We start from the raw sequence: 27,986 nt of genomic DNA, 5'->3' as shown, positions 1-27,986 counted from the left end.
CCGAACTCTCAGCGAGCCGGTAGTCATAGACACCACAACAAAACAGTCTCCAGGTGCTGAGCCCGAGAACCATTAAGGACAGCGGCTGGGCCCTACGGACAAAGCACGCAGCGGGGGCGGGGGGGGGAAGCGCAGCCGGACGCTTACCGGCCTCCCCCGGAGCTCCCCGGCCGGGGCTAGAGGGGAGCCCGCAGCCCCTGCTCCTCCCCTTCGGCGGCCGCCGCTCGGACCCCTGGATGCGAGACCCAGAGGCGCCTCCATTGGCCAGGCTGACGGGAGGGCAGCGAAAAACGGGTCCGCTCCAGCCGGCGACACTGAGAGGATGAATGATTGGGGGGCGGCAGGTGCCACCAGCCCTACCCCCGCCTCGCTGACCGCTGGTAAGCCGGGAGAGAAGCCAAGCGCCGCCGCTGTTCCCACCCTATCCCCAGAGCAGCAAGGAGCAGCCATGGCGGAGAGGGACGGGACGGCGGCAGCCGCCTCTCGGCAGAGAGCGCGCAAAGGACAAAGATGGCGCCGCGTTGCGCGGGACTCGCGCCCTCCTTCCCCTTCAACACCTTCCCCCCCACCCCCGCGCTCCCGGTCCTCGCTCCGCCGGCCGGGCCGGGCCCCACCTTTCCGAAGTGCGCGGCCCAGTGGATGGGCGTCCAGCCGTAGAAGGAATCCTCCGCCGCCAGGTCGGAGCGGGGCGAGCTCTGGAGCAGCGCGCACAAGGCTGGCAGGTCCCCATCGCGGCAAGCGCGGTGAAGGGGGAAGCGCAGGGTCAGCAGCTCCTCGCTGGAGAAACCCGCCTCGGGGCCGGCTCCCAGCGACATGTCGGGCACGGGGGACAGCAGCGGCGGTGGCAGGGGTGAGGAGAGGGGAAATAAGAAGGAAGGGATGGGAGGGGGAAGGAAGAAAGAGAGAGAAGGCACGGGCAGGCGCGCTTTGCCCGCGCTGGAAGCAGCGGCGAATGCGGCGGCCGTGAGCTGCCCGAGCACAAAGGAAGGGGGGCGGGGCCGCGCACGCCGCTCCTCCCCGTGCAGGCGGTGCCGGGCACCCCTCGGCGATCCGGGGCGGGAGCAGAGCCCGGCCTCAGGCAGGGCGCGGCGGTTTTGCGCGGTAGGCGTTTGTGTTTTCCGCTGCCTGAGGCGAGAGAGCGGCCGCCGCTGCTGCCTGAGGGTGCGAGTTTGGCAGCAGCCGCGAGGCAGGGCGGGAGCGGCCTCGTTTAGTCCGGCGTGCTGGTGGAGAGGGACGAGGCGCCGCCGGGGTCGGTGGGGAGAGGCATGCAGGCGGAGTAGACGGCGGGTTTATGCTCTCCCGGCGCGGCAGTGTTGCCGCTTCTATCCCTGTGCCGGTGGAAACTGGTGATGGGAGCTTTCCCGAGCTCTTGGCAGAGGAATCGGCCTCCCTGTCGGGTTGTGCTCTGCAGAGCGCCCGTGCGGTAACAGCAGCAGTTAAGGAGGCAGGATGCTGGGCTGCGTAAAAGCACTCACGGGAGCAGATTTTACGGAAACAAAGAGAACCCCATCAAGCCCTCTTCCAGGCATCACGCAATTTTCACCTGAGCAGACTCCCCTCTGCTCCAAGGGGTTGCTGATGCGTGCAATGTGTTCCCTTGCTGGGGGCCCTGACCTGCTTACTGTCTGGATAGTCAGTTGTGATTCCGTAACTGTGTAAGCGCTTTCAAGCCAAATTCAGGACTCCAAGGTCACTGTTGTTTCACTGTATAATGGATTACAAACCAAAAGATAACCTTCTTAGTGACTGATCACAATGACAATGACAGATCTGCAGTTGCAACTAACAACCAGTCATAGAATGCTTTGGGTTGGAAGGGACTTTCTAGTTCCAATGCCCCCGCCACAAGCAGGGACACCTTGCACTAGATGAGGTTGCTCAAAGCCCCAACCAACCTGGCCTTGAACACTTCCAGGGATGGGCCATCTATATCAGTGTCTCATCACCCTCACACTAAAGAAATTATTCCTAATATCTAATTTAAATCTCCCCTCTTTCAGTTTAAAGCCATTCCCCCTTGTCCTGTCACTACATGTCCCTGTAAAACGTCCCTCTCCAGATTTCATTTAGGTCCCTTTAGGTACTGGAAGGCTGGTCTAAGGGCTTTTCAAAAGCCTTTTCTATGCTGAACAACCGCAGTTCTCTCAGCCTGTGTCCATAGCAGAGATGTTTCAGCCCTCTGGTCATCTTCATGGCCTCCTCTGTACTCACTCCAACAGGTCCATGTCCCTCTTGTGTTGGAGGCCCCAGACCTGGACAAACTACTGCAGGTGGGGTCTCATGAGAGCGGTCCTTGAGTAAGGACTCCACAAAAACTTTAGGAATCTTTTGCTGATTGCTCCTAATTGTTTTCTGTGCAAAGTATTTGTGAACTACTTACTGTAGCAAAATTAAATTGATGGTAATGGGTTTGTTTAAGCCTAAGTACATTCATCTGCCCCTGAAAATCAAGGAATATTCCTTTTTCATTATACATTCTTAAGCAATGTAAACTGGGAATTATGTTTAGGGGCACAGAAGGTACAAAGTAATTTCTGTGAAAAGCACCAGGAGACCTAGACAGTTTAAAAGCTTTTCTCTAACATCAGGTTAAATTCATCATTACGGTATTGTGAAATATCTTTTGCTTATGACAGGAGTTCTGACTTCTCAGAAGGTATGTTGGTTTTCTCTCTTATGGAAGCAAAACCCAGAAATTAGAAAAACTAAAACATTCACAAATGTTTTTGGATTAGAGTTTGTGCATGAGAAATGTGAATTTTGTATTGTGATGGATAGAAACCAGTATCTGAAATTATTTGGCTTAAATGCATTTTTAAATTACTTTTCTGATTGAACTAGTAGTGGAATGTATAAAGATTGTAGTTTGTTTTTTTTTGTTTGGGGTTTTATTTAAATAGCTTTTCTTAATTCCATATACTCTTTGAGGGGGAACTCTGGTTGGCTAACACATCACTGTTAGTTTCTAGTTTTTGCTGAAGCTGACCCTCATCATGGTTTTGTATACTCTCAGCAAGTATGTATTGTGGTTCCATAGGAGTTCCTCACATTTATTTGGCTTTATTGTATTTTGGCGTAGCTGAACTGTGTATGTGTGATATCCTATCCTCAGAGATAAGATTCCAACACAAAAACACCTACCTTCAAGCAGAAAAAACTGCACCTTGGACTGCAGCCATCATAAAACACCCTCTTGACATATGCCTTCCATAGCAAAGGGTCTTTTTGTACATATGTAAAGTCTTAGAAAAGGAATTAGATGTACAGCATATGGCGTAAAGTTTTAGTTGTCAAGGAGGTGATAAGGACGTTCATTCACTGTGGAAAGGGCTGATACTGTGTGGGTGCTTTCCAAAACGCTGTTGCAACAGCTAACAGATTTGGATGAAGATTTTACTTAAAATATCACAATGATGGCCTGAGGTAGAAACAGGGGGTTTAGACTGTAAAAACTATAGCAAAATGAAACACCTTACTTGTGTTCTCAGGTTTGTTTTGATCTGGAGAGTCAGTAATAACATATCTCTCTACTTCAGGCAAGCAGCACAGGTCTGGTATCAAGAACTATCATATTTAACTATAAATTCATGCAAATTATTAAATTTGTATGTGGTTGTATTTTTACAGCACTATCAAGACAGAGAATACAAAGATAGAAAGTTGGCTTTCAGGAACTTTTGATTTGACCTTAGCCATGTTCTTCATTGTGGCATTATTTAAACTGTAGAGGCTTATTTAATTAGGTTTTCTATCTGCAAAATAGGAATAATAAAATCATGTCTTGAGTGGTTGTAAGAAGCTCAATTAATCAAAGTGCTTTGAGGTAAAAATACAACACTATGATAGAAAATATACAGATGAGGAATTTCAACACTTGAAGTTGGTGCAGCTAATACATGCATCTTCTAGATATTATTCTCTCTTTATCAAAACAAAATAATACTTAGATTTCTACAAGGCTGCCAAGTCACAGATCTCAGAATTATGTGTAAAGGAGGGTGAGTTAGAAATAAGCTCTTTTATACATGCAGCACAGGAAAGGTAAACGCTTTGGCCAGGGGAGGGAGTACTTTTAGCTACGACAACTTTCAGTTTAGTACCTTACCCTTTGCCTTACAAACACTTTCATCTTTTGGATCTGGCCTTTGTTTTCTCATGCTCTACGAGTTTATCATTCTGCATGCATTTCTGGTTTTGGGTTATGTAGATTTCTGGGGGGGCCCCCCCCCCCATGTAGCTAGGCAGATGCTAACAATTTACATCAGTATGCCTTGTTTTGGGATTAAATAAGAAAGGCCCCACGTGATAGAACAGTTGAAAGAAAAAAAGGGAGGAAAAAACCCAAAACCAACCCAATCCCCAGAACCATAACTTATGTTACAAAAATAGTCATTACCAAAATACCTGCTATTAAAGAATACAGTTTCTTAAGTTGAAAACAGGCAAGCTATTTCTTATGGTGTTGTATAAGCCTTGACAAAGTTGTTCACGTACTGTTTATAATAAAAAGCAATAAATATATAAAAAAGTGGGTTATAGTGAAGATGAACAAGTATTTAATATTCCTGAACTTGAGAAGATAGATATTAAAGATTTGCATGTGCTTTTTCTCTCTTACTGGGAGCCGCTATACTGGATAAACGCAGTGGTCTACCTGGTTTCCTTATAGACACTGTATTTACCTTTTAGCACTCCATGTAAGACAGACAAGTGCTGTTATATTCATTCTAGAAAGGGGGAAGCAGAATGCAGAGAAGGGAGGAGGCTTCAACAATGCTGCATAGGAATTCTACATGTTTCATAACTGAATTCCTCATTGTGAGGTCAACCATTTTTATTTCCTGCTGGTCATCTACACCAACAGTTCCAAAATAGACAAGCACACTGCTCTCCATACTATACTGATTCCATAATCAGTCTGTAGTTGGCATATGACTTGGGGAGTCACATTTGCCTCTCTCTGATTTAAATTGTGAATCATTATCCAGATAAATGTAAAATTTAGTATGTTTTCATATTCTGCTTTTCCATTTACTTCCTTAATATATTTTGGCAATGGGCTTTATAAGCTGATTTTAATAAAAATTAAGTTTTAATTAAAAATGCTTTCTTTAGCTGCTGTCATATGTTGTGAAACGAGACATGGGAATTCTGGGTTTAATTTTTTTAATATTTCATTACAATTACATTATAATTCATTCTTTTGTACTTCTCTCTCATTATCACAGTTAGCTTCTATACAGAACAATGACAAATCTTGAAGATATTTTCAACAGCCTTTCTGTCCAAAAGATCAGATATGTAAAGTATAAATCTGCTATGTGATTCTAACTTCTTTCTAGATGATAGATTTGGTTTCCCTGAGAGATATAGCTGCTATTGTGGTCTGTTTGCACATAGCATAATTCGGGAAATTGACAGTCATGGGTTAAACTGTAATTTACAACCTTTTATGAAAAAAGGGAAGCAGTAATACATAATATCTCAGGTTCTTTTTATTTTCTGGTTTGTATGAAGACAGATTTTAGTATTTGATATGTTTTATAAACTGAAATTCTTTAATGGAATGCAATAAATAGTATGCTTACAATATTGCTTACACAAAAAAATACATTCCTGATTTTTTATGACTCAGAAGAGTTCACCTACTAAATTTAACAGCCCACATTTTTGTATATTTGGAAAAAAAATTGTTATTTGCATTAATTTTGCCTTCAGTTCTATTCCTGGTCTCTTAAGGGAAGTGAGAGGTTTTGTTTCTGTTTCTGTCAGATCAAGGACATAGACTTCATGTTTTGTTGGGGCGTTTAGCAGAACTCAATTTCCCCATGGAAAGAAACAGAAAAAGACATGGAGGAGTTTATAGGCAAAGCGGGGTGGAAGAAGAGATTTGTTTTATTTTAGCTAAGTTTGCTTTTGCATTCTCTTCTGGCTAAAGGCTGAGAAAGCAAGTGGTCTGTAAATGAGGACTTCTTGAATATTCAAGAGAGTCTAACAAGACTAATTTAGAAAGTACGTTATTTTTAAACTGTTTTGTGAAAAACGGTTTGCTGGCTTACATAACTGTAATGTACTCGGCTTCTCTGTGCCATTCTGATACAAATAAATCATATTTGCCCATTTTTCCTTTCAGACAGGGTGAATATAGAGCACTTGGTAATAGCTTGTACAGAACAAAGGTTGAGGTGGGGCATTTTTTTGTTGTTAAAAAATAGTGTGGAATTTCATCAAGTACGTAATTCATTCAAATCCTCCCATTCTTGCTGTAGGATGCTTGCATTGGTTAACACTTAGGGTTTTATTTACTCGCCCACACATACATGTCTAGTGCCTCTTGAGATGGCCAAGAATGTTCTTCCCTGGTGCCAGCTGCTGCTGCAAAAAGGAGTTAGTTCACCCAGGTGCTGAGCCGTGCCTGTGCAGAACTAATAGACCCTTTGGGAGTCCAAAGGCTTTAGGCCTTATTGGGCATCTACGTTCTGATATGGGAATCCTCCATCAATGTAATATGCATCGATGTGCCCAGTCACATAAGGAGCTCCTCACATTTTGCCTGGTCCTCAATCCCATAAAACTTTCTGTCTTTGAAGGAGGTTGTCAGAGTTGCTTGCTGCCTCCTGTATTATTGCAAGAATCCTGTTCTTTGGGGCCTTATACTAGCTCCTTGTGTTTCATTTTATTTTCCTATCTAAAATGTTGAGGGGGATTTTACAAAAGGACAAACTTCTTCAAGCATTATTGACAAGCTGAGAGAGCTGGGCTTGTTCAGCTTGGAGAAGAGAAGGCTCAGGAGAGACCTCAGAGCAACCTTCCAGTACCTAAAGAGGGCCTACAAGAAATCTGGAAAGGGACTTTTCACAAGCCATGTAGTGACAGGACAAGAGGGAATGGCTTTAAACTGAAAGAAGGTGGATTGAGATTAGTCCTTAGGAAGAAACTCTTTACTGTGATAGTGATAAGGCACTGGCACAGGTTGCCCAGAGAAGCTGTGGCTGCCCCATTCCTGGCAGTGTTCAAGACCAGGTTGGATGGGGCTTTGAGCAGTCTGCTGTAGTGGAAGGTATCCCTGCCATGGCAGGGGGGTTGGAACTAGAAGGTCCTTTCCAAGCCAAACCATTCTATGATTCTATGATTATTCATCACTATCATCTTTTTTTTTTTAACTTTTTGCGAACTGTGATGAAAATAAAACATTTCATCAGATGCCATGAATTTATTTTAGCAATGGTGGGAACTTTCCATCGTTTTCCTAGCGTAACATAGAGGCTGACTCATAATTTTCAAGAGCTAGTTCAAAGATTTGCATTACTTCCTATTTTTGATTAAATTAAACCACAGCTGAGTGGTGCACCCCCTGAAGTACGATGTTCTTATCTGGATTTTTTGTTCTCTTCACCTTCCTTTAGTAAAGACCAAGTGTTCTGTTGTGATCACTCTTAAACCAGAATAGGAAATAAACATTATTCTTTCCGATGGAAGTTACTAGGAGAAAGAGCTGAAACTTTTTGTAAGAATTAATTTAATAAACTTAAAAAACATCAGTGATCAAGTTTGCATAGTATGTGAGGCCTTTGAAGGCATAAAGATCAGAAAATTAATAGCAGCAGTAGCTGCTAACATGGAAAAAGAAAGCCATGAGTGGAAGAACAGTAAACTGAAAGTCCTTTATCCTCCTTTCCAGCCCTCAGTTCTCAGAGTTTTGTCTGGCAAGGAAAGCAGGGAATCTGTCTGACTTTCAAATAATTACTGATGTATTACTCCATTGCAGGCTAGTAGCAAGGAGCAGCTGTGCCTGGTAGCCAGAGCCAACTTCTGCCTTTCCCATCCCCCATTTCTGACTGCCTTCCCTGGAGAAAGCTATCTCACTATTAAATAAACTCGGGCTGGGTTGCAAGACAAACCAGGATTTCAAATGAAAAATATTTACTCATGCATAAAAAAGCCCTTTTTTAAAACCTCGCTACTTAGGAAACGATGTGATTTTGTGGGTTACAAATAAAACCAGATTTGTGACACTAGAGTTGTAAAGCTGCCATCTTTCATGAGCCTGGGAAGAGTGACCTTATTCATCATGAGGCTTTGTCAATTCTGCCTCCGTGCAACTATTCTCTTCTTGATACATGTGAGTCATCAGGGCCATGCTTAACCGAGAGGTCTGGTGCCTAAAAAGTACAGGAGTTAATTATAGTTCTTGGCTTTTTGTCAAACTACCCTTCTTTTTCCCACATTCCTCACCAGTTTTAACGGAAAATTAACATTTCTTGAGAGGCAGGATACCAGCATTGTGGTAAGAAACAGTTCTGTAAGAAATCAATACCAAACCATTTCCATTTTCCACCTATATTGAGCCTGAGCCACAGTAATAAAAAGGTCCTTCAATATCCTCATCCTTAAATTGTGTTCTGATTGTAAAAATAGAAAAAGAAAACACAAGTAGAAGTTCTCGGCAGAGTTGCAGGACTGCCAAACGTTCATGATATCTCCACTTAGCTTTACATATAAGGTGAATGTAAAACTGACTGCCTGACTGCTTGTGTTCAGTAAATAACTTGTGTCTGAAAAAGCACACAAATGTGTGGAGGAGTCTTGCTCAAGCTCCTGTTTAAATAATTCACATGCTGACTCCTTAAATTCCTCCTGATATTTCATTAGCAATGCTGTCTTCCTCCACTGTCATGCCATGTAAGTAGTTGCCATGTTGTAGCCAGCTGTTCAGCAACATGTTCATGTCATTTTTGTTGTGTTCTGAGGTGTTTTGAGATGCAAGGAATGCAGAGGATGCCCTCACACCCTGAGGAAGGCTAACACAGGCCACAGCACACTGCGACTCCTGGAATTCATGGCTGCTGGTACAGAATCTATGTAATGGAGCATAACAACCCTTTCATGCCAAACCAGACTTTCTTATATTAAGAATCATATTACCCATAATTATTCTATATACTGTTTTGTTTGGCACTTGGATGGAAGCTTGAAGTGGTACATTTATGTAATATTTATTGAGATGTTAAATGGAACAGCAACCAAATCTGTAGCTTGATTGCGTCTACATGGATGTGGAATTAATAAATCATGTAGTAATTTTACAATTCAATAATCCAGATATCTTTCCATGGAAAATATTTAATAAAGGGGAATATGCCATATCCTCTTACAAAGAGGAGAAACAAAAATCTTGGGAAAGGTGAAGAGTGTGAAATGTCTGTGCTTGAGCCCAGCAAGTGTTCTTGGAACCTGCAGCCTGTTCAGGGAGATTGGTGCTTGTATTTGAGGGGTTTAGTCCTTATTCATTGAAGAAAGAGCATCTCCTCCCAAAACTGATTTATTAAAGCAATTGTAGCACCATCTTTTTGTCAGAGAGGATGGTGCCTGGCGTTTCATTTGATTGTGAAAGAGTGCAGACTAAGCAGCCTATATTCTCAGTATAGGTTTCTGTTTTAGCTAGCATCATATGAAAGGAGCCATCTTGTGGTTGTCTCTTTTTCAAATGTTGTAATATTGCCTTGAAAAGCTGAAGTGAAAGATGCCTCTATGCTTCTGTGATAATTTTTCTTCTAGTTGTTTAGAATAGATGTCAGCAAATTTGTTTTAGATAGATTAGCTCATTTATCAATGAGCTTATATCAATTTAATTAAGTCTATTAGAAGAAACAAACCTTAGTTAACCTAAATGCTATGTATAAACACAAGCCTCAGTCATCACTTTTAAAGTTCTGTCTCCTTAATAACACTGAGTAAGGTTCTGTATGATTCATCTTAGATAGCCATAGAATCATCTATCCTTGCAGCCGTTGGTGACTAAATGTAATGTCAAGGCCAAGGATCACGGTCGTTTGATGAAAGTATAGAAAAATGTTACAAAATTGACTTGGTTGCTGTTTGTCTAGAATATTGATTGAAGGCAAAAATGTACGAAATCCATACCTTCTGGTAAATTTGCTCACATATTCTAACTAACAGATAAGCAAAGTCTTACTTTAGAATGTGCTGTTTAAGGTTAATTGTATTCCTTGGATAGGAAGAAAAGACTGTTCTAGGAAAATGCAAATGTGGAATTGGGGGTTGAAGTGAGACTAGTAGTTACTCATGCTGGAATTGGAGGTAGACTTTGGGAGAAAGAGAGACAGAATTAGTAATAGTTTTTGCTAGAGCTGATTAGGGAAGACAGTGTAAAGATTTATTTTGGGAAACTATTTGAGCCTTTGGATTAAAATTAGACCTGATAGAATTTTCAGTCAGAGGATGCCAATTAACTGGGGCAAAATCCAGCTTTATACTGAAAATGTGTACTGAAAAAGTTCATTCAGAATATGTTTTCTTTGTTTTAAAAGTGTAACCTTTTTAATGAAAATTTAATTTCTTTAAAATTATTTAAATAGTTCAGAACATCAAATTCAAAATTAAATGTTTTTAAATTGTTAAATAAGATGCTGAAGTTGCTTTTAGCTTTTTAAGCTTTTACTGATATTTTTACTTCTCCCCAATTAAAGATAAGACTCTGAAAAATGACATTTTTCTTGAGATGTAAAAAATAGAATAATAGAATCATAGAATGATTTGGGTTGGAAGGGACCTTAAAGACGATCTAGTTCCAATCTGCTTGCCATGGGCAGAGACACCTTCCACTAGACCAGGTTGCTCAAAGTCCCATCCAGCCTGGCCTTGAACACTGCCAGGGATGGGGCATCCACAGTTTCTCTGTGCAATCTGTGCCAGTGCCTCACTGCCCTCACAGTGTATCAATAAATAAGATCAAAACATCAGATGGCATCTCACTATCTAAGAAAATAACTTCGTTGAACGAAACACAATAGTTGTCAATAACGTAAGTAGGAAAATGAAAGGTATTGTACCATGTAAGATTTCTCTATCTTGCATCTAGTAAGGGAAACACAATGCCTATAATGAAAGAAACAGCAGAGGAGTCTTGATTAAGAAATCAGTTAAATGTGAATTAAAATATCTTCCCTCCAAAAGTGATGCTAGTATGACAGTGATGATTATTCTGAGCACTGCATAAGTGAGGCAAAATACATACGGGTTTATTTTTGACACAAATAATCCACTGCGATGTAGGAAGGAAAGTCCTTGGATGTACAGGATTCTGAGAGATAATTGTTTAAATATAAAAATTAAAATAATCACAGTTGCATTGTTCACTTGCCTCATTTCCCTACCTGTTAGTATGCAAAAAGTCTACTTTAAAAAATTGAGGTCCCTGGGCATCTCTGAAGACAGCCACCCCAGTTATCAAGAATCACAGCCTGACCACTGAATCTACGTTTCTGAGTGGGACTTGAATCAAAAGCTTATTTTTTGTATGTTTCTGTAAAAACATGGATTTCCTTTGGTGAAACTGAAATCAGAGATAGAAACTGAAATCAAACATAGGAAATTAAATCAGATTCCAGACTGACGTAATTGTGCAATTTTTTGAGGTTAAGAATCGTAAAAGTCAAGAATTTTGGCATTTTAGTGTATCCTGAGGAGAATAAATATGCATTCTAAAAAATGTGGAATATAATGAATGAGGTTAAAAGAGGATCAAATGTTAGAATGGAGTGCTTGGAAGAGAGTACATTTTAAAAGCATTACAATCCCTGTAATGTCTGAACTCTACAAAAACTGCTGAAAAGTATCAGAGTATCCACACTTAACAGAACTGGACTGAGTTCATTAGAATTACATGGATTCAACTTCCAAGAAGTCATGCTTGCTAAGTGAATTTGTAGTCATACATGTTTTTTCTGCCTAGGTCAGCACTTCCAAATTAATAAACAAGAAGGAGGGTAAGATTTTCCCTAGGTATAAATCACTGCCACCCACTGTTTATGGAAGCTTATAGCAGATCAGCCTTAAAGGTTCCTTTGTACTTCATATAGATTGTTTTTTTTCCTGTTAAGTAGGATCACATTGAGTTTGTAATCAGAAATTGTTTTATTCAAAACAGTAAGGAAAGCATTTTTAAACTGTATTGTGAAATAGTGAAATGGCAGAGTCTGGAAGAAAATGTTGTCATGCCATTATCTGGAAATTCATCCAAAAAAGAAAGTATTTGTCTCCCTGTTTCTTTTTCCACTTTGGCATATTGAATGAACATCTAATTTACTTAATTACCTTTTGGTTCAATAGTAAACTACTGATTTGCTGAAAATCCTTTTTTTATAAAGAGACTTTTCATATATCTATGCAGGAATATGAGCTCTATCTGTATCTCAGAAAGCTTTCAGATGTCATGTGCATGGTACTGGATATATGGTTAGAGAGCCTGGTATAGGTTAATCAGCAAAATGTCTTGTTGATTCACCTCCAGGTGAGTGTTGTCTCTTTTTATCATAGAATCATAGAATCATAGAATAGTTAGGGTTGGAAAGGACCTTAAAATCATCAAGCTCCAACCCCCCTGCCATGGGCAGGGACACCTTGCTCTAAACCATACTACCCAAGGTCTCGTCCAACCCGGCCTTGAACACTGCCAGGGATGGAGCATTCACATCCTCCCTGGGAAACCCATTCCAGTGCCTCACCACCCTAACAGTAAAGAATTTCCTCCTTATATCCAATCTAAACTTCCCCAGTTTAAGTTTTAACCCATTACCCCTTCTCCTACCACAACAGTCCCTAATGAAGAGTCCCTCCCCAGCATCCCTATAGGCCCCCTTCAGATACTGGAAGGCTGCTATGAGGTCTCCACTCAGCCTTCTCTTCTCCAGGCTGAACAGCCCCAACTTTCTCAGCCTCTCTTCGTACGAGAGGTGCTCCAGTCCCCTGATCATCCTTGTGGCCCTCCTCTGGACTTGTTCCAACAGTTCCATGTCCTTTTTATGCTGAGGACACCAGAACTGCACACAGTACTCCAAGTGAGGTCTCACAAGAGCAGAGTAGAGGGGCAGGATCACCTCCTTTGACCTGCTGGTCACACTCCTTTTGACGCAGCCCAGGATACGGTTGGCTTTCTGGGCTGCAAGCACACACTGAAGCCGGCTCGTGTTCATTTTCTCATCGACCAACACCCCTAAGTCCTTCGCCACAGGGCTGCTCTGAATCTGTTCTCTGCCCAACCTGTAGCTGTGTCTGGGATTGCTCCGACCCAGGTGGAGGACCTTGCACTTGGCATGGTTAAACTTCATGAGGTTGGCATCAGCCCACCTCACAAGCATGTCAAGGTCCCTCTGGATGGCATTCCTTCCCTCCAGCGTATCAACCGAACCACACAGCTTGGTGTCATCGGCAAACTTGCTGAGGGCGCACTCAATCCCACTGTCCATGTCAGCAACGAAGATGTTAAACAAGACCGGTCCCAACACCGATCCCTGAGGGACAGCACTCGTTACTGGTCTCCAGCTGGACATTGAGCCATTGACCACAACTCTTTGTGTGCGGCCATCCAGCCAGTTCTTTATCCACCGAGTGGTCCATCCATCAAATTGATGTCTCTCCAATTTAGAGACAAGAATGTCGTGTGGGACAGTGTCGAATGCTTTACACAAGTCCAGGTAGATGACATCAACTGCTCTACCGCTGTCCATCAGTTCTGTAGCCCCATCATAGAAGGCCACCAAATTGGTCAGGCAGGATTTCCCCTTAGTGAAGCCATGCTGGCTGTCACCAAGCACCTTGTTGATTTTCATGTGCCTTAGCATGCCTTCCAGGAGAATCTGCTCCAAGATTTTGCCAGGCACAGAGGTGACACTGACTGGTCTGTAATTCCCCGGGTCATCCATTTTCCCCTTCTTGAAAATGGGGGTTATATTTCCCTTTTTCCAGTCGTCGGGAACTTCACCTGACTGCCATGATTTTTCAAATATGATGGCCAGTGGCTTAGCAACTTCATTCGCCAGCTCCTTCAGGACCCGCGGATGGATTTCATCAGGACCCATGGACTTGTGCACATTCAGATTTTTAAGATGGTCTCGAACCAGTTCCTCTCCTACAGTGGGCCCAAAGTCTTCATTCTCACAGTCCCTGCGTCTGCCTTCCAAGACTTGGGTGGTGCAATCAGGGCCTTTGCCAGTGAAGACCAAGGTAAAGAAGTCATTCAGAACCTCAGCCTTCTCCAAATCCTGTGTAGCTAGTTCACCCGAGAGCTTCCTGAGGGGGCCTACATTCTCCCTAGTCTGTTTTTTATTTGCTATGTACCTGTAGAATCCCTTCCTGTTATCCTTAACATCCCTAGCCAAGTTTAATTCTAACTGGGCCTTAGCTTTCCTAACTCGGTCCCTAACTTCCCGGACAACATCCCTGTACTCTTCCCAGGCCGCCTGTCCTTGCTTCCACTTTCTATAGGACTCTTTTTTCATTTGAATTTTCCTCAGCAGTTCCTTATCCGTCCAAGGAGGTCTCCTGGCCCTCCTGCTGCACTTCCTTCTAGTTGGGATGCAACACTCCTGAGCTTGTAGCAGGTGATCCTTTTTATCATTTACTGTGGTATTTTAACAAGTGAATATTTGTTCCTTTTTCTTCTTCTAAATCTTTGAATTGATTCTTGAGAAGCATAGCATATTTTTGACCATTTCCAGTAGATGCTTGACATCATTTAAACCACTGCTAAAAGCCTGTTGAACAGCCTTGGTTCTTGCAGATACCAGCCTGTCATTCACTGGTGCCATATCTTCTGCAATATTTAAATCCAGGTTCTGATTTAATTGGAACGAGTTGAATTTTCACTGAACTCATCAAAATAATGGAACAGCTTTAAACTAGAATACTAAGTTAATTAGATTGGTAATTTTACTAGATAAATCTGTGCCAGAGATAACTAGTTGGCTGGACTGAAGAAATAATAGAATCATAGAATGGTTTGGGTTGGAAGGGACCTTAAAGATTATCAAGTTCCAACACTGCTGCAACGGGCAGGGACACCTTCCACTAGACCAGGTTGCTCAAAGCCCTGTCCAGCCTGGCCTTGAACACTTGAAGACTTTGCCTTATATGCCACTTCAGTACATTTTCCTCTATCTGTTAGGCATATTAGAATACCTTCTGAAACAACACAGTTCTGAGCAGGAAGTACCAAGTGTAAATGCTGGCCTGAAAGCAAAAGCTTTAGGTGGTGTAAACCAGCATGTTAACTTGAAAGCATTTCCATGTAGCAATTTTTATTCTACAGATGCTCCCACTCCTGCTGTCGCAGTGACATTTTTATATCAAAATCTAGTATCCTAACGTGCAGATATTTTTATTGACCACGCTTTCTCTGACAGATATACAGACATTTTAGGGAGAAAAGAACATGTGTTTTATTTAGTTCTGATACTGCTGTTCTGAAGAAGTTTGTGAAATTAGACCTAGGAAGCTTGATGGAGCATCTTACAAGGAAGCTTAAGCCACAGCCATTGGTTATATCAACATAAAGGAATTGAGTAACCCCAAAGGAATGGCAATGTGTTATTTTAAGAATCAGACAGGACATGAGAGACTGATATCACATGTTGGCATGCAAGTTGATGCTGAAATCTTTAGCCATGCCAGGTTTTAAAATGATGGATAGTACTGTGTCTAAAACATGTTATCTTTTTTGAAACACACATAATTTTCTCCCTACATAAGGAATAATTGTCTGCTTATCACATTAACAAAATGGATGGTCAAACTTGCAAATCAGCCTTGACTTTCAAGAGTTTGAGAAGCTGATGAGTACCCCAGCAGTTAGCATACCAGCCTGCATTATGATAGAACAGGTTTGGTTTGTCCACTACTACGGATTTCTTAAGTTATCCTGGGTTAGACATACAGGTCCAGGTCCACAAAGGCTTCTTGCTCATATTGGTAGCAGCTGAAATGCACTTCAAATAGCACTTACTTTCTTAAAAGCTTCCATGGGCCTGTGCCTAGGTCTAGGAGAACTGCTGGGACTCCATCATTCCCCAAGGTTTGTGAGGCAAAGTGTAATTTATGTGCAGTTCTCAGCTGCTACAAAAGCCAGGGGCACAGAAATCCATAAACAAAAGCTTGTAAGTTTTTCTAATACATCAACCATGAAAAATCTTTGATACTAAAGGTCTAATATATTCATACTATAAGGCATATTACCACTGAAAAAAAAAACCCAAACAAAACAAAATGAAACGAAGAATCAAAAGTACAAGCTATAAATCTTTTGTACGTTTGGGAAATGCTTCAGTTTTTTTCTCAATGAAATGCTAGGAAAATAAAGCCCTGTGTGTGGATAAGAGCCATTTGGCTTAAATAACCCCCAAATTTGATGCTATAAGCATATTTGTATTGAAAGAATTCCAGGCAGTTGTGATATATATAGTTACACAAAACAATAGTTCTCTGCTTTCTACAAGTGTAACACTGTGTGCAATTCTGGCATGCCACTGTTGCTGTTTTTAGAGATTCTAGTCTAAATGTGTTGGGGTGTGTGACCTCAGCAGTTAAAGTTATGCACGCACTACGTGTATAGGGAACTTTTGCTGGGAGTCTGCGTGCTTTCCAAAGTAGGCTTGGGATGAAAAGAGAATCTATTTCAACTTTTCAGTCTGGGGAAAAAGCTTAACTAACCCAGGAATATTAATTCAGAAATTCACTGAGGAATTGTAAGGATAATCAGAGATCAGGTCTATAGTGAATTTAGGAGCAGAGCTTCTGAAGGGAGTTGTAACTAGCAGACAGCTTGGGAATAGGCACAGTGCTAGAGTCTCAAATGAGTGGGATATTTCCTGGAAAAGAGAATCAGGAAGAAAAATGCTAGTGATACTTTGAGCCTAACTTAGTGTTTCTCACCTCTAGCCACTTATTTGGACTATTCTGACCAAATGCTCAAGAGCTCTGCCAGGGCAGGTCTTGTGTAATAAGTTCCATTATTTGAGCTTAATTCAGTGGTCTAGATTTGGGATATATTTAGCTATTGGCTATAAATGTTTGCTCTGTTTTATTCAGGATTTCTATGGTTTTACTGCCAGGCAACTTAACTGAGAGTAACTCGGTTTTCCCCTGTGTCTTGTATTACGGGAAAGAACCCATAACTGTCAAGAGTTTCTATGATGCTGTATGATTTTTTATTTTTCTTTTTTGCAAAACTGATGTAATTCTTATACAATATATATGTTATAGTGTTACTTAGTCCTTATGGTTACTATTATACAGATGATGTACTGCTGGAAATGGAAGTGGGAAACCCTATCACTCAGAACTACATATTTGTAAGAACAGTATGTCAAGAATAGGAGCAGTGAGGGTGCTGACTCACAAGTGGTCATGCTCACCTAGTGATGGATGTGACACTTCCAGCTCCCAGCTGTCCTTTCCATCCCATGACATGCAGTTTTCCGCCCTCAGTGCAGAGGTGGTTCAGCTGTTTATGTGGCAGCTGCTGAATTTCTGTAATTCGCAGCTAAGCATATTGAGCCCAAATAATTTTTGGCTTACTTTAAACATTGTCCAACCAACTTTAGTACTTAAGCACCACTTCTCCAAACAAGACATAGTTGCCACAGAACCAAAAATCTCAGGGGAAAGGGAGATGGAACTTTTATCAATATCCCCAAAAAGTCAAGAAGTTAGAGGGAAAAAAAGTCATATTCTGTGCTGAGAAGCTCAGAAGCATTTCCAGGCTCTTTGGTGTGAGAACTTGTCCTAGCCTTAACCCAGATACAAGTTTGGATGAAACACGCATCCAGGACAAGTTACTTCCGATCATGAATCAGAACTGTCAGAGTGGGAGTCAGCTCCAGATTCAGAGCTAAGTTTAGATGTCTACTGTGTAGATTTCTACATGTGAGGTACGTGCTTAACACACAGAAGATTCAGACAATACAGTCAATGGTGCTTTGAGACCAATTTTGTATCTTGATGGATTATATCCCCTCCTTTCATTGACCCTTCCAGGAATAACAGTCAATCAGTGTTACTCATCTCTTTATTTCCATAAGCACTAATGACTTCTCAATGATTTCTGCCTCTTCTTCCTTTGTTGCTGTTTCTCTTTCCCATTTCTTGTTACTTCTCAAGTCTGTTTGGGACATAACTGTAAGAAACTTCAAGTTCTCTTGCAGGAATTTCGTGAGTGTTAGTGGGTTGAATAATTTTTGCTCTATGGTATGAAATCCACTTTTCAAGGTTGGACGAGGCCTTGGGTGATATGGTTTAGTGCGAGGTGTCCCTCCCCATGGCGGGAGGGTTGGAACTTGATGATCTTAAGGTCCTTTCCAACCCTAACTATTCTATGATTCTATGGCTCAACTTGCTAAGGCTACAAGCAGAAGATGGGCAACCTGTGTCATTTGATGTCTCTCCTTCCACAAAAAAAAAACTGTCAAGTGTCTCACTTTATCAATCAGATTTTTTTAAGATTACATAATGGCTTACTCCTTTTTTCTATCTTTCATCTATGTGAAAAGGAATTATCTTATTAGTCAGTTGTCCTCTTTTCTCCAGTGTTCTCTTTTAGACCCCAGCTGCTGTCTTGGGCTAAGTAACAGTGAGTCCTTTGTGGTTCATTTTACCCCTTGGTGACTTTATCTGCCAGGAGACTGCCTACACAGCCAGAGCACCTACCATTTTCTTCCAATATTCCCATCATTTTAATACTGAAAGAATTCTCCATAGGTCTGTGAAACGTGTCCTTATGCTGGGCATCATTATGTTTCCCTTCCAATACTTTCCAGGGTTTTTCATTAGTTTGTCTTTTAAATTATATTCTTAACAACCATGGCTGAGATTAAACAGAAACATTGTTCAGAGAGAAAAGGGCTTCTGGTGAAACAGATGTCACTTGCAGGACTATATATCCCCTTCTTTTGGCAACTGACACAGATTCTGGCTAACTTACTTATCAGTGGGCATCCCGCCCTCCCAACAGATGGTCACAAGTGCAGAGAGCCAAAAGCCCATCCATAGATGCAGAATATGTTGAAAACTGTATGTCTAGACACAAATGTTGAACGAGCTTTGTAGGCTGAACTTCTGTGCCTGCAGTCAATCTAGGGGAAAGGATGGCTTTTTAATAAAGGAACATTCTGTGTCAACATATGGCTGCTTTGGTGTTTATTGCTGCTGATAGTTATGTGAGGGTTGGGGAGATGGAGATCCTGAGGTAATCAGCATATTAGAAGAGTCACTCCAGTTTTGGTTTCTTTCTATTGATAGTATCTAGTAAGAGAATAAAACACAGTAGTTCTGGTTCAGCTGAATTTCACAAAATTAGTTCAGAAAGTTGGAGAAATCTGTAGCACAGTTGCTCAGATAAACTTATGTAGCCTTAGAACAGAATTTCACATGTTTTTTAATAGAAAATTGAACTTGTTTTCTTATGGCTTTGTCATATTTGCCAACATCTGTAAGAATCAGAGACATTTTTATTCTCACAAAGCCATCTTACAAAATACAGGGGTTATCATCCCATGGATGAGTGAGAACAGTTTGTGTGGCTTCTTACAGTCATGCTTAGGAACCTGACTAGCTCTTAGTAGTTTTTTAGGGGAAATGCGGTGACATATGCTACTGTAGCTGGGCAAGGAGATATGTATTGCAACAAGGGTGTATTATATATAAAATTAGATCAAGACTTTTGCCCTAATTTTCCTAGGGGTAGAAATGCTTGCTGTTATAGCCTGTACTCTACACATGATCTGGCTTTGCTTGCATCTATTGAACTCTTACCATCTGAACTTAAAAATCAAGCAGGTTTAAATCAGTTCCCTGCTGTATTAAGTAAAGGCATAGCAAACTGATGACCACTTTTAAGAAATTGATGGGTTTTGCATGAGAGTAAGGGAGGAGTTGACTTTAGCTTTGAAGGAAAACAGAGGCATGAGACAGTTTCTCATCTCTCATGTGAGATAGGAAACTGAATGAACTAGCTTGTTGGTTGCTGTGCCTAGAGAAGAATGTTGCAAGTGCTTGCATGCCCTGGAGCAGAAGCCAGTACAAAAGAGAGACAAAAGCCAGTCTTCACTCTGCATCATCAGTGCCTTCAGACAGCTTCTGAAGATCACCTTTTTTTGTGTTCATCTTTAGGTAGTTCATGCTCTGGCAGAAACATTACCAAATGCAACAAGAATCTGGTAGTGTCCGCACCTTCCCATGCAGGCTTGGCTAGAGACTGTTGGGATGATTCACTTCCAAGTTGTGATAAACAGCTATCAGGTAATAAACATTTTCACTCACTACCAAGGCTGTTTTGGTGGCTAATGGCTGAAAAGTCACCTATTGCATTGTCATTCACCTATACTTTTTGGTTCCAATTCTGTCCTGCTTTCACATCGATTCCCCCTTACACTTTTCACTATAATTCCTGAGTATTTTAAATTCTGACAATTCGGCCAAAATCATATGCTCTGGGTTTTTTGCAGTGTATTTTTTTAAACTTGATTCTCTCTGGATTCATTATTTGACTGCATACATGTGTTTCTATAGTTGATGATTATAAGGTTAATTACTGAGTGAGCTCACTAGCTGTGTGCATTCAGCAACACTCCTCATTAGCTGGTTCATAAAATAGTTTTTTTCAGTTCTTTGTATGTTGTACTGGTGTGAAGTGCCCTATGAACTCAATACCAGCCTGTTTTCTGTTCTCTTTTAGCTCAGCTAAAAATTACTTTGACTAAATACTATCTGATGTACAGTCTCATGAGCAACGTGAGATTTGCTTATTAATAGTTTTTTATTTAAATAATGAAATCCACAATGGTGTTGAATTATGGTGCTTGCTTCAGAAAGGTTTTCAAGCTTTCCTTGTCTTTTTCATACTTAAAGCACATGCTGTGGGTGTAAGGAAGGGGAGGACATAGGCTAACATGCTGGGTAGGAAAGTAGGTCTTTGTGTTAGTTCTGTGAAAAAGGCCTAATCAGGGACCTAATCAAGAGACTGCAGAAGCTAAAGGCTCTCTGAGATCGACAAGCTTGGTATGAGACCATTGTGAACTGGTTTAGAGCTGCGGCATTGTGTTTGCTATTCTGATGGAGCCCTGCATGGGGTATGAATGGGAAAATGGAAGCCAGTGCCAGTTCCTGATATTTTTTTCTGTACAAGAGTCTGTTAGCGATTTGCCTCACACTCTGAAGTCCTACTGTCACATGGGCTTGTTTCCTGACCATGGCTCTGCCATAGTATTTTCACCATCCTTTGTTCATTATTCTCTCCCAGCCCCTCTGTTGCACCTTGTGCACTTTTGAACTGCTTTATGCAGCTGGAACAATTCATCAGACTCTGGGCAATATTTTTTCTCCCTCAGGAAATCCATGTTTCCAAACTGTCTGAAGAAATCTGACTGCTTCAAAGCATGGCTTTGCACTGTAAAGTGTGTGCACTCAAATACCAAAGTGTGTGCTTAAGTAAATCTCCAGAACAAATCTATGGGAATGTTACTTAGGTGAAGGCTGGGTGACTTAAATATTGTGATCAGGAAGTCATATTTCACAATTGAACAATTACCTGCTACCAGATCTGAATCTATTTAGTTTTTAAGGGGTTGTTGAGTTTTTATTTCTTCATGTTATACAAGAAAAGAAGAGGTTCCATCCTCATTTATTGACCTAAGTTAAATACTACCTTCATTAGTAGAGAAATTAATAGGTTTAAGTTATAGAAAAATTAATCTGATGGCCATACATACTATTACCAGGTTATTAGACCTCTCTAATGTAGGAATCTCACTAGATTCATTTTTTGTCATTACAGCACACAAATTACAAGCCGCAAATGCAGGTGCACACTGAGAAGTCCATCTACTGCCTATAGGAGTGTTTTAGCCACTAGGCTATAGGCCCAGTTGAGGGCTAAAATATTTTCTGTTCTTGTTGAAGCTTAGCCATTGTGTGACTGTTGAAGCTGGAGGAGAATCTGAAATGCTGTACCTTCAGCTTGGGGACAGTAGGGAAACTGGACATTTTTTAAATGTGAGGGTTCAGAATTAAATGAATTCTGCATTGACAATAAACTGTCCATCTTTTGAGTCTGAATATGTAAGAGCAGTGCTCATGGGACCCTGCCTGTTTTCCCCACTTAGAAGCTTCTAGATTATCAAATTATCATAAAGTCAGTCAGTTAGCAAGTGTGTCGTGTCAGTGAACAAATATTAATGAAATAGACTCATGCACGTTACCATGGTTAATTCCACATGCTTATTGCAGAACTGCTGGGAAAATAAGGAGATTATTGGCATGGTTAATTCATGTTCAACATCTAATACATAATACAGAGTATTATTTTCTTACTTGTAAACAGAACAGTTGAACTCAGGGTGGATGAAGAAAGCCAGCATGCACTGCTGTCTTTTCATGTGGATTTGGTCTTGATTTAATGCTCAGGTTAGAAGGTGCAGGATTGCTAACATTCATGATTATATTTCAGCATTTGGCATTTCCATCAGCCTCTTGTTGGACTTCAGCAAAGCATTCAACACAGTTTCAATCAGCCTTCTCGTGCACAAAGCAGCAAGATACAGAATGGATGGGTGCTCTGCAAGATGCGTAGGGAACTGGCTAACTGGTTGCAGTCAGAGGGTGTTGATGATCAATGGTTTTCACTCAGGCTAGAAGCCTGTCACAAGTGGGATCCCCCAGTGATTGATACTGGGCCCCACACTGGTCAACATCTTCATAAAGTTCTGGATGATGGGATTGAAAGCACCCTTACCGAGTTTGCTGATGACACCAAACTGGGTGGTGAGCTGGACACATCAGAAGGGAGAGCCACCTTACGCAGAGACCTGGACAGTCTGGAAGAGTGGGTAAGCAAGAACAGTATGAAGTGTAACAAAATGTGGCTGGGGACCAGCCTTGCTGAAAGGGACCTGGGGGTGCTGGTGGACAGCAGGCTCAATGGGAGGCAGTAGTGTGCTCCTACAGCAACCAAGGCAAATCATACCCTGGGCTGCATCTGCAGGGGCATTATTAGCGGAGGCAGAGACATGATCATCTTGCTCTACTCACCACTTGTCCGGCCACACCTGGAGTGCTATGTCTGGTTCTGGTCCCCACAGTTCAAGACAGATGCAAACAGACTGGAGAAGGTCTGAAGGAGGATCAGAAGGATGATCAAAGGGCTGGAGAACCTGCCAAGTGAGGAAAGACTGAAGGAGTTAGGTCTCTTCTAACTGGAAAAGAAAAGGCTCAGGGGGAACCTCATCAAAGCAATCCAGATGCCACTTGAAGGATGGCTACAAAGTGGACAGAGGCTCTCTCTTCACAAGGAGCCATGTGGAGAAGAGAAGGGGCAATGGGCACAAGCTGCACTGGGGAGAGTTTAAATCTTGATATAAGAAACACATTTTTTACAGTGAGAACAATCATCCAATGGAACAACCTCCCCAGGGATGTGGTAGTCCCCATCACTGGAGGTTTTCAAGACGAGATTGGACTGGGTACCAAGACCATCTCTTTGAGGCTCCCTTTCCCCATGAAAGGATTGGCAGATGTTATTTTGAGGTAATTTCTAGTGTGGGTTGTTCTGTGTTTCTATGATTGTTTAAAAACCTGTTTTCTTTTAAATAAAAGTAAGGTTTTAGCCCTAGATATTGGAGGCAAGTGCATGGAAATGTTAAAAATAATGTGGGAAGAACCTTGGAGGGCAGATAAAAGGAGCGGAGAATGAATTATTGGAAAGTGAATCTGAAACGTTTTGCAAGCCAGCCCTCTTTATGTTTGAGGTATCAGTTCAGAACTTGAAAAGACATAGAGTGTTCAATATCATAAAAAGTCTTTCTTTGTCTGGGCATGTTGGTTGTTAATAATACTTAACTGACAGGATAAGTGAACTAATACACCAAGGGGCCTGCTAAGGTATTCCCAAAATTTTGGAATATGTATTCCTTGGCACCACTAGAAATTTTTCTTAATCTTTTCAGAAATGCTTATGCGTTTCCAGGCCTTCTGCTGTCAGTTTGGTCACTTTCTCCTCTATTACATTTCTAATAGTCTACTGTATTGTTAATAATACAATTTCAGGACATTTTTAAAACTCCATGTTTCTCTGGTGGCCTAAACTTCTAAAGTTTTACTTTTGTGAATGCATCTCAGCGTTCATGGGAAATAAAGTGTCTACACATTTCAGTTTCTAAGGAAATGCTTGAAAATATGACTGGAGCACACTCTAGAGGCTCACAATTTCAACGGCAGACAAATGACTCCAAAATTATTCATATTTCAAATCACATGTTTTTAAGGGCAATCTCTCTTTTTTTTTTTTTTTTTGTTTTTTTGAAGTTTGTTTCATTTCTGGTGAAGATTTGAAGCAAGATTTGTGAAACCTATGGATTTCCTTATCTTATTCCTCCAGAGAACTATCTTTTATTACTCTTAATTGGCTATTAGGGAGCTGGGTTTTGTATGTTCTGCTAAGTCTTACACCTAGGTCAAAGGTGGATGAAACTCTGCCAGTTCATAGAGATGCTGATGTTATTTCTGGAGTGTTTTGCAATCTAGGAAAATTTATCTTGGTAGGTTTCATTAAAGGACTGTGTCCTGAAAAGGACGAATGCTGCACTTCATAAATTTATTTGGAGGACCAAGATGTAAGTATACATGAACTAGAAAGTTCTAAACAGGTCTGCAGATGTCAGAAGGTTCTGTAAGATTTATTACCCCACTTAAAAAGGGTCACTATCCTATACAGGGGCTATATGTTCTCTGCTACTTTACATCATGTCCCATGACTGGGAAACTTGCATGAAGAAGAGGAAGGGCAATCTTGGTAAAAATCTTGATCTGTATGTTGCTTCCAGCCATCTGAGTTTGACCATGTGTCTATCAATCTCCACTCTGCAGAACTTTTTATCTGTATATTTGCAATCAGATGTGAAGGTCTCCAAGTGTAGCAAAAGGAGCAGAGCATTTTTTGACTGCTGACTTTTTAGGATCATATTTAATAATGGGTTCACGTTACTCTCTTGAAGGATGGTGCAGATTGGGCTAGATGTACACTTGAGTGACCTAGACAGCTGAGTGTTGTCACTGTATCTGAGCAGCAGTTTGTAAAATCATTTCTGCTTCTTCTAAGCTGCCAAATAGGTGACTATCAACACTGTCAAATTTTCTTATGATTTTCATTTATTTATTAAACGTTCATGTTGCCTGTTTGGGCTCTGTTGATCATATTTTATGTGGATACACTAGCACCTCAAATACGAATCAAACTCAGACACCGCTGTCTGGGTGTGAAGCAAACATCCAGTAGTCACAAGACCTTTCTTTTTTTAAACTGCAGTTGCTGTCTCTGTTCTCACTTCTCTGGCTGGCCACCGATTGCTCCACTATACCGAAAACCTGCCTCCAGTCATCTGTCCCACACTGGCTATGCTGTCTGTTTGAAGATTTGGAGGCAGAATGAGACATAGCATGTAGCAGCAGTTCTTCTTGGTACAGGGTCTGGAATCTGCAGAGGAGCTGGTCTGGCTCAAAGCCCTTGGCACACTCTTGCTATCAGGACCCTGCCTGTGCTTAAGACCTGGCGATGTGGCCAAGGCAGCTGAAGGATGTGCTGATCCAGTGTGTCTGTGGTGGAGCAGGGATTTCCAAGCTGTAATCTGCGAGCTAACATTTACATTTGGAACAGGTGGGGTTTTCTTTCTTCTTTAGCCGGTAGAGAGCCTTTACATTTCAGAAGTTGTTTGAATGACTCTTTAGGCCCGTGAACTGCTGTGGTTGGAAACCACACAGCTGGAAGTCAGGGATTAAAGGACAGGAAAAATTCAAGGATGAAAAATACCAAACTGGAGCAAAACCAGAAGCATTTACTCTCCTTGCATGAAGTACAGCTGATGAGTGCCTGAGCCACTACATCAAATTAAACCTCTGATAATACTAAGGGAAAGGAAGGCCATGGCAACAAAAATCATTGGGAATAAAATGCCCTTCTTTCTTTTCCAAATAAATGTTCTACATATCTCTAGGGTAAACTGGACAATGCATCTGCACAGATTTGGTTTCTCTAAAGGGTATAGACCACTAAATATAAGTAAGACTTTTGATTGAAAAGCACCTCTGGATTCTAGCTTGAAAGCTGAGAAAGTCAAAGTATTTTCATTTAAGAAATCAAGGAAAATTTAAAAAACTTTTAATATTTTTTGTCAACAGGGAGATTTCAAGAAAATTTGTACTTGGTGGATGTCACACTTTCCTATCAGAAGATAGTTTTGCCATCTTGCTGGTTAGTTTTCAAGAGCAGACCCAATCCCAGGTTTTTCTCCCAACCAAAACATCTAATTTCTAATAAACATCTTTTTTAAAAGCAGCCAATCGAATTGGCATTTGATTGTTGCCAGCATTCTGTATCCCTTGAAGTCCTGAGCTCAGCCAAACTCTTGTTTGCGGAAATGGTTTTGGCAGTACTAACTACTGATTTCTATGTGCTTGTAATGAAATCCCTCTGGGAAGAAGAACTTATATTTTAATGGTAACTACCAGTAAAGACGAAAGAAAAAGAGGAAAACCCACACAAGGGGTAAATAAAGTAAATATGAAAGGGGGAGAGAGCATCAAGCAAGAAAGAAGGAAATAACATGCCATGTGACTGGAGTCAGAGAAGGAAATATCATACCTGGGTTTGATCCAGAGCCTTCTTTTCATTCACTGGTATTGGTGCCTAGCACTGATGCTGAGTAAGACACTGAAGATAGTTTATATGTGTCACATTACGTTCCAACTAAATAAAAGTAAGTAACAGCTCGGCATAAGACAAGATGTTCTTAGGGAGGACAGTCATACTTGCTTCTTTCAGTGAGTTTGCTACAACTCTGTGGCTTTTATATTTTCAAAAATTGTTCCTGATTGTGCAAATGCAAATAAAGGCCTGGAGTAATTTCTGCTTGCACTAATGCCTTTGTGTGTGTAAACAGAACTGCCACATACATAGCTAGAGGCTAGGGGAAAGTCAATGTGAAGCAGGCTAGTTTCTTACCTGGGATTTTAGAAATAGTATTTGTTCAAATACCACTGACTTGAGTGTCAAATCTTGAGAAAGATTATTCTTTTTATTAACCTTATTTAAATGATTACAAAATTAACAGGTTTGTTTAATTGTTAGTTATGTTGGGTGAGGCACTGGCACAGGTTGCCCAGAGAAGCTGTGGCTGCCCCTCCCTGGCAGTGTTCAAGGTCAGGTTGGATAGGGCTTTGAACAGCCTGATCTAGAGGAAGGTGTCCCTGCCTATGACAGGGGATTGGAACGATGCGGTCTTTAGGGTCCCTTCCAACCCAAACCATTCTGTGATTCTGTGGTATGTTTTAAGATCTTTATTTAAACATTTTTTTTTAATTTTGTACTATTTATTTACTCTAGGTTAGCCTTCAAATGCACTTAATTTTAACTGCTTGCACAGATGCCTTTGCACATTGCTAAAATTCAGAAAGACAATGACACTACAGCAGAATTAAGAAAATCGTGTGTCGGCTGTATTATTTTGAGCTACTGTTACACACATGTATGTGTAAAATCAGTCTGTGTGGACTGATAGAAATCGTACTGCCTGGATAAAATTTGTGTGCACAGCAGTCTGGACTTTGTAGTTAAAGCTGGGGAGAGCCTTTCATTACTGGGAAGATGACAGGAGGGGAAGCTGCTTCTGGCAAAGACACATAATGAAGTTAACTCCGATTCATCGAGCTCATCTTACTGGTAAGGGGAGGCACTGGAAAAGTAATTATTAAGAGACAGAGCTAAGAACATCAGTGAGCTCAGCCAGTATGCTTTTCAGCCTTTGTGATTTTATTAGATATATGGATGAGGTCACCTCTTGAAACAGCAGAGAGGAAGAGAAAGAAGATGCTTATTGCCTAACATCATGCTGCTGAAGAAATCACAGAGCCTTTTGCTAACACCTGGGCTGCTGTTTTCTGTATCTTGAGGAATGTGTTAACAATAATAATCCTGGTCCATGCCTGCATTTTGAGACCAGAAGTGAGAGTGATGATTATTTAGTCTGATGTTCTTCATAACACAGGTCACATTGTAAGTCATAATCATGGAGGCGGCATTTCATAATTGGCTGCTGTCTTAGTACTTCAGTACTGAGAAACAAAATGCCTCAAGCTTATTTCTATAT

The 27,986-nt window shown here is 41.2% G+C and overlaps 1 protein-coding gene and 1 long non-coding RNA gene across 2 annotated transcripts in view; one reads left to right on the top strand and one right to left on the bottom strand.

Annotated features, from left to right (window-relative positions):
* ANKRD10 (ankyrin repeat domain 10) overlaps window positions 1-1,008 on the bottom strand; it is a 37,951-nt gene extending 36,943 nt beyond the window's left edge. The window contains exon 1 of the mRNA XM_061377772.1: window positions 615-1,008. Coding sequence (XP_061233756.1) covers window positions 615-815 — 201 coding nt within the window. The 5' untranslated portion in view covers window positions 816-1,008. The remainder of the gene's footprint in view (window positions 1-614) is intronic.
* On the top strand, window positions 168-27,749 carry LOC133225421 (uncharacterized). Its single transcript, XR_009729150.1, has 3 exons — window positions 168-380; window positions 12,194-12,313; window positions 27,434-27,749. It is a non-coding gene; the product is annotated as an uncharacterized LOC133225421 (long non-coding RNA).
* The last annotated feature ends 237 nt before the right edge of the window (window positions 27,750-27,986 follow it).

Source organism: Neopsephotus bourkii, unplaced genomic scaffold, assembly GCF_033783945.1.
Source record: "Neopsephotus bourkii isolate Nb327-2 ecotype Australia unplaced genomic scaffold, CSIRO-AGI_Nbou_v1 NB_1760, whole genome shotgun sequence".
NCBI classification, from domain to species: domain Eukaryota; kingdom Metazoa; phylum Chordata; class Aves; order Psittaciformes; family Psittacidae; genus Neopsephotus; species Neopsephotus bourkii.
The sequence above is the reverse complement of the archived record's forward strand: the minus strand, read 5'-3'. Positions and strand labels throughout refer to the sequence as shown.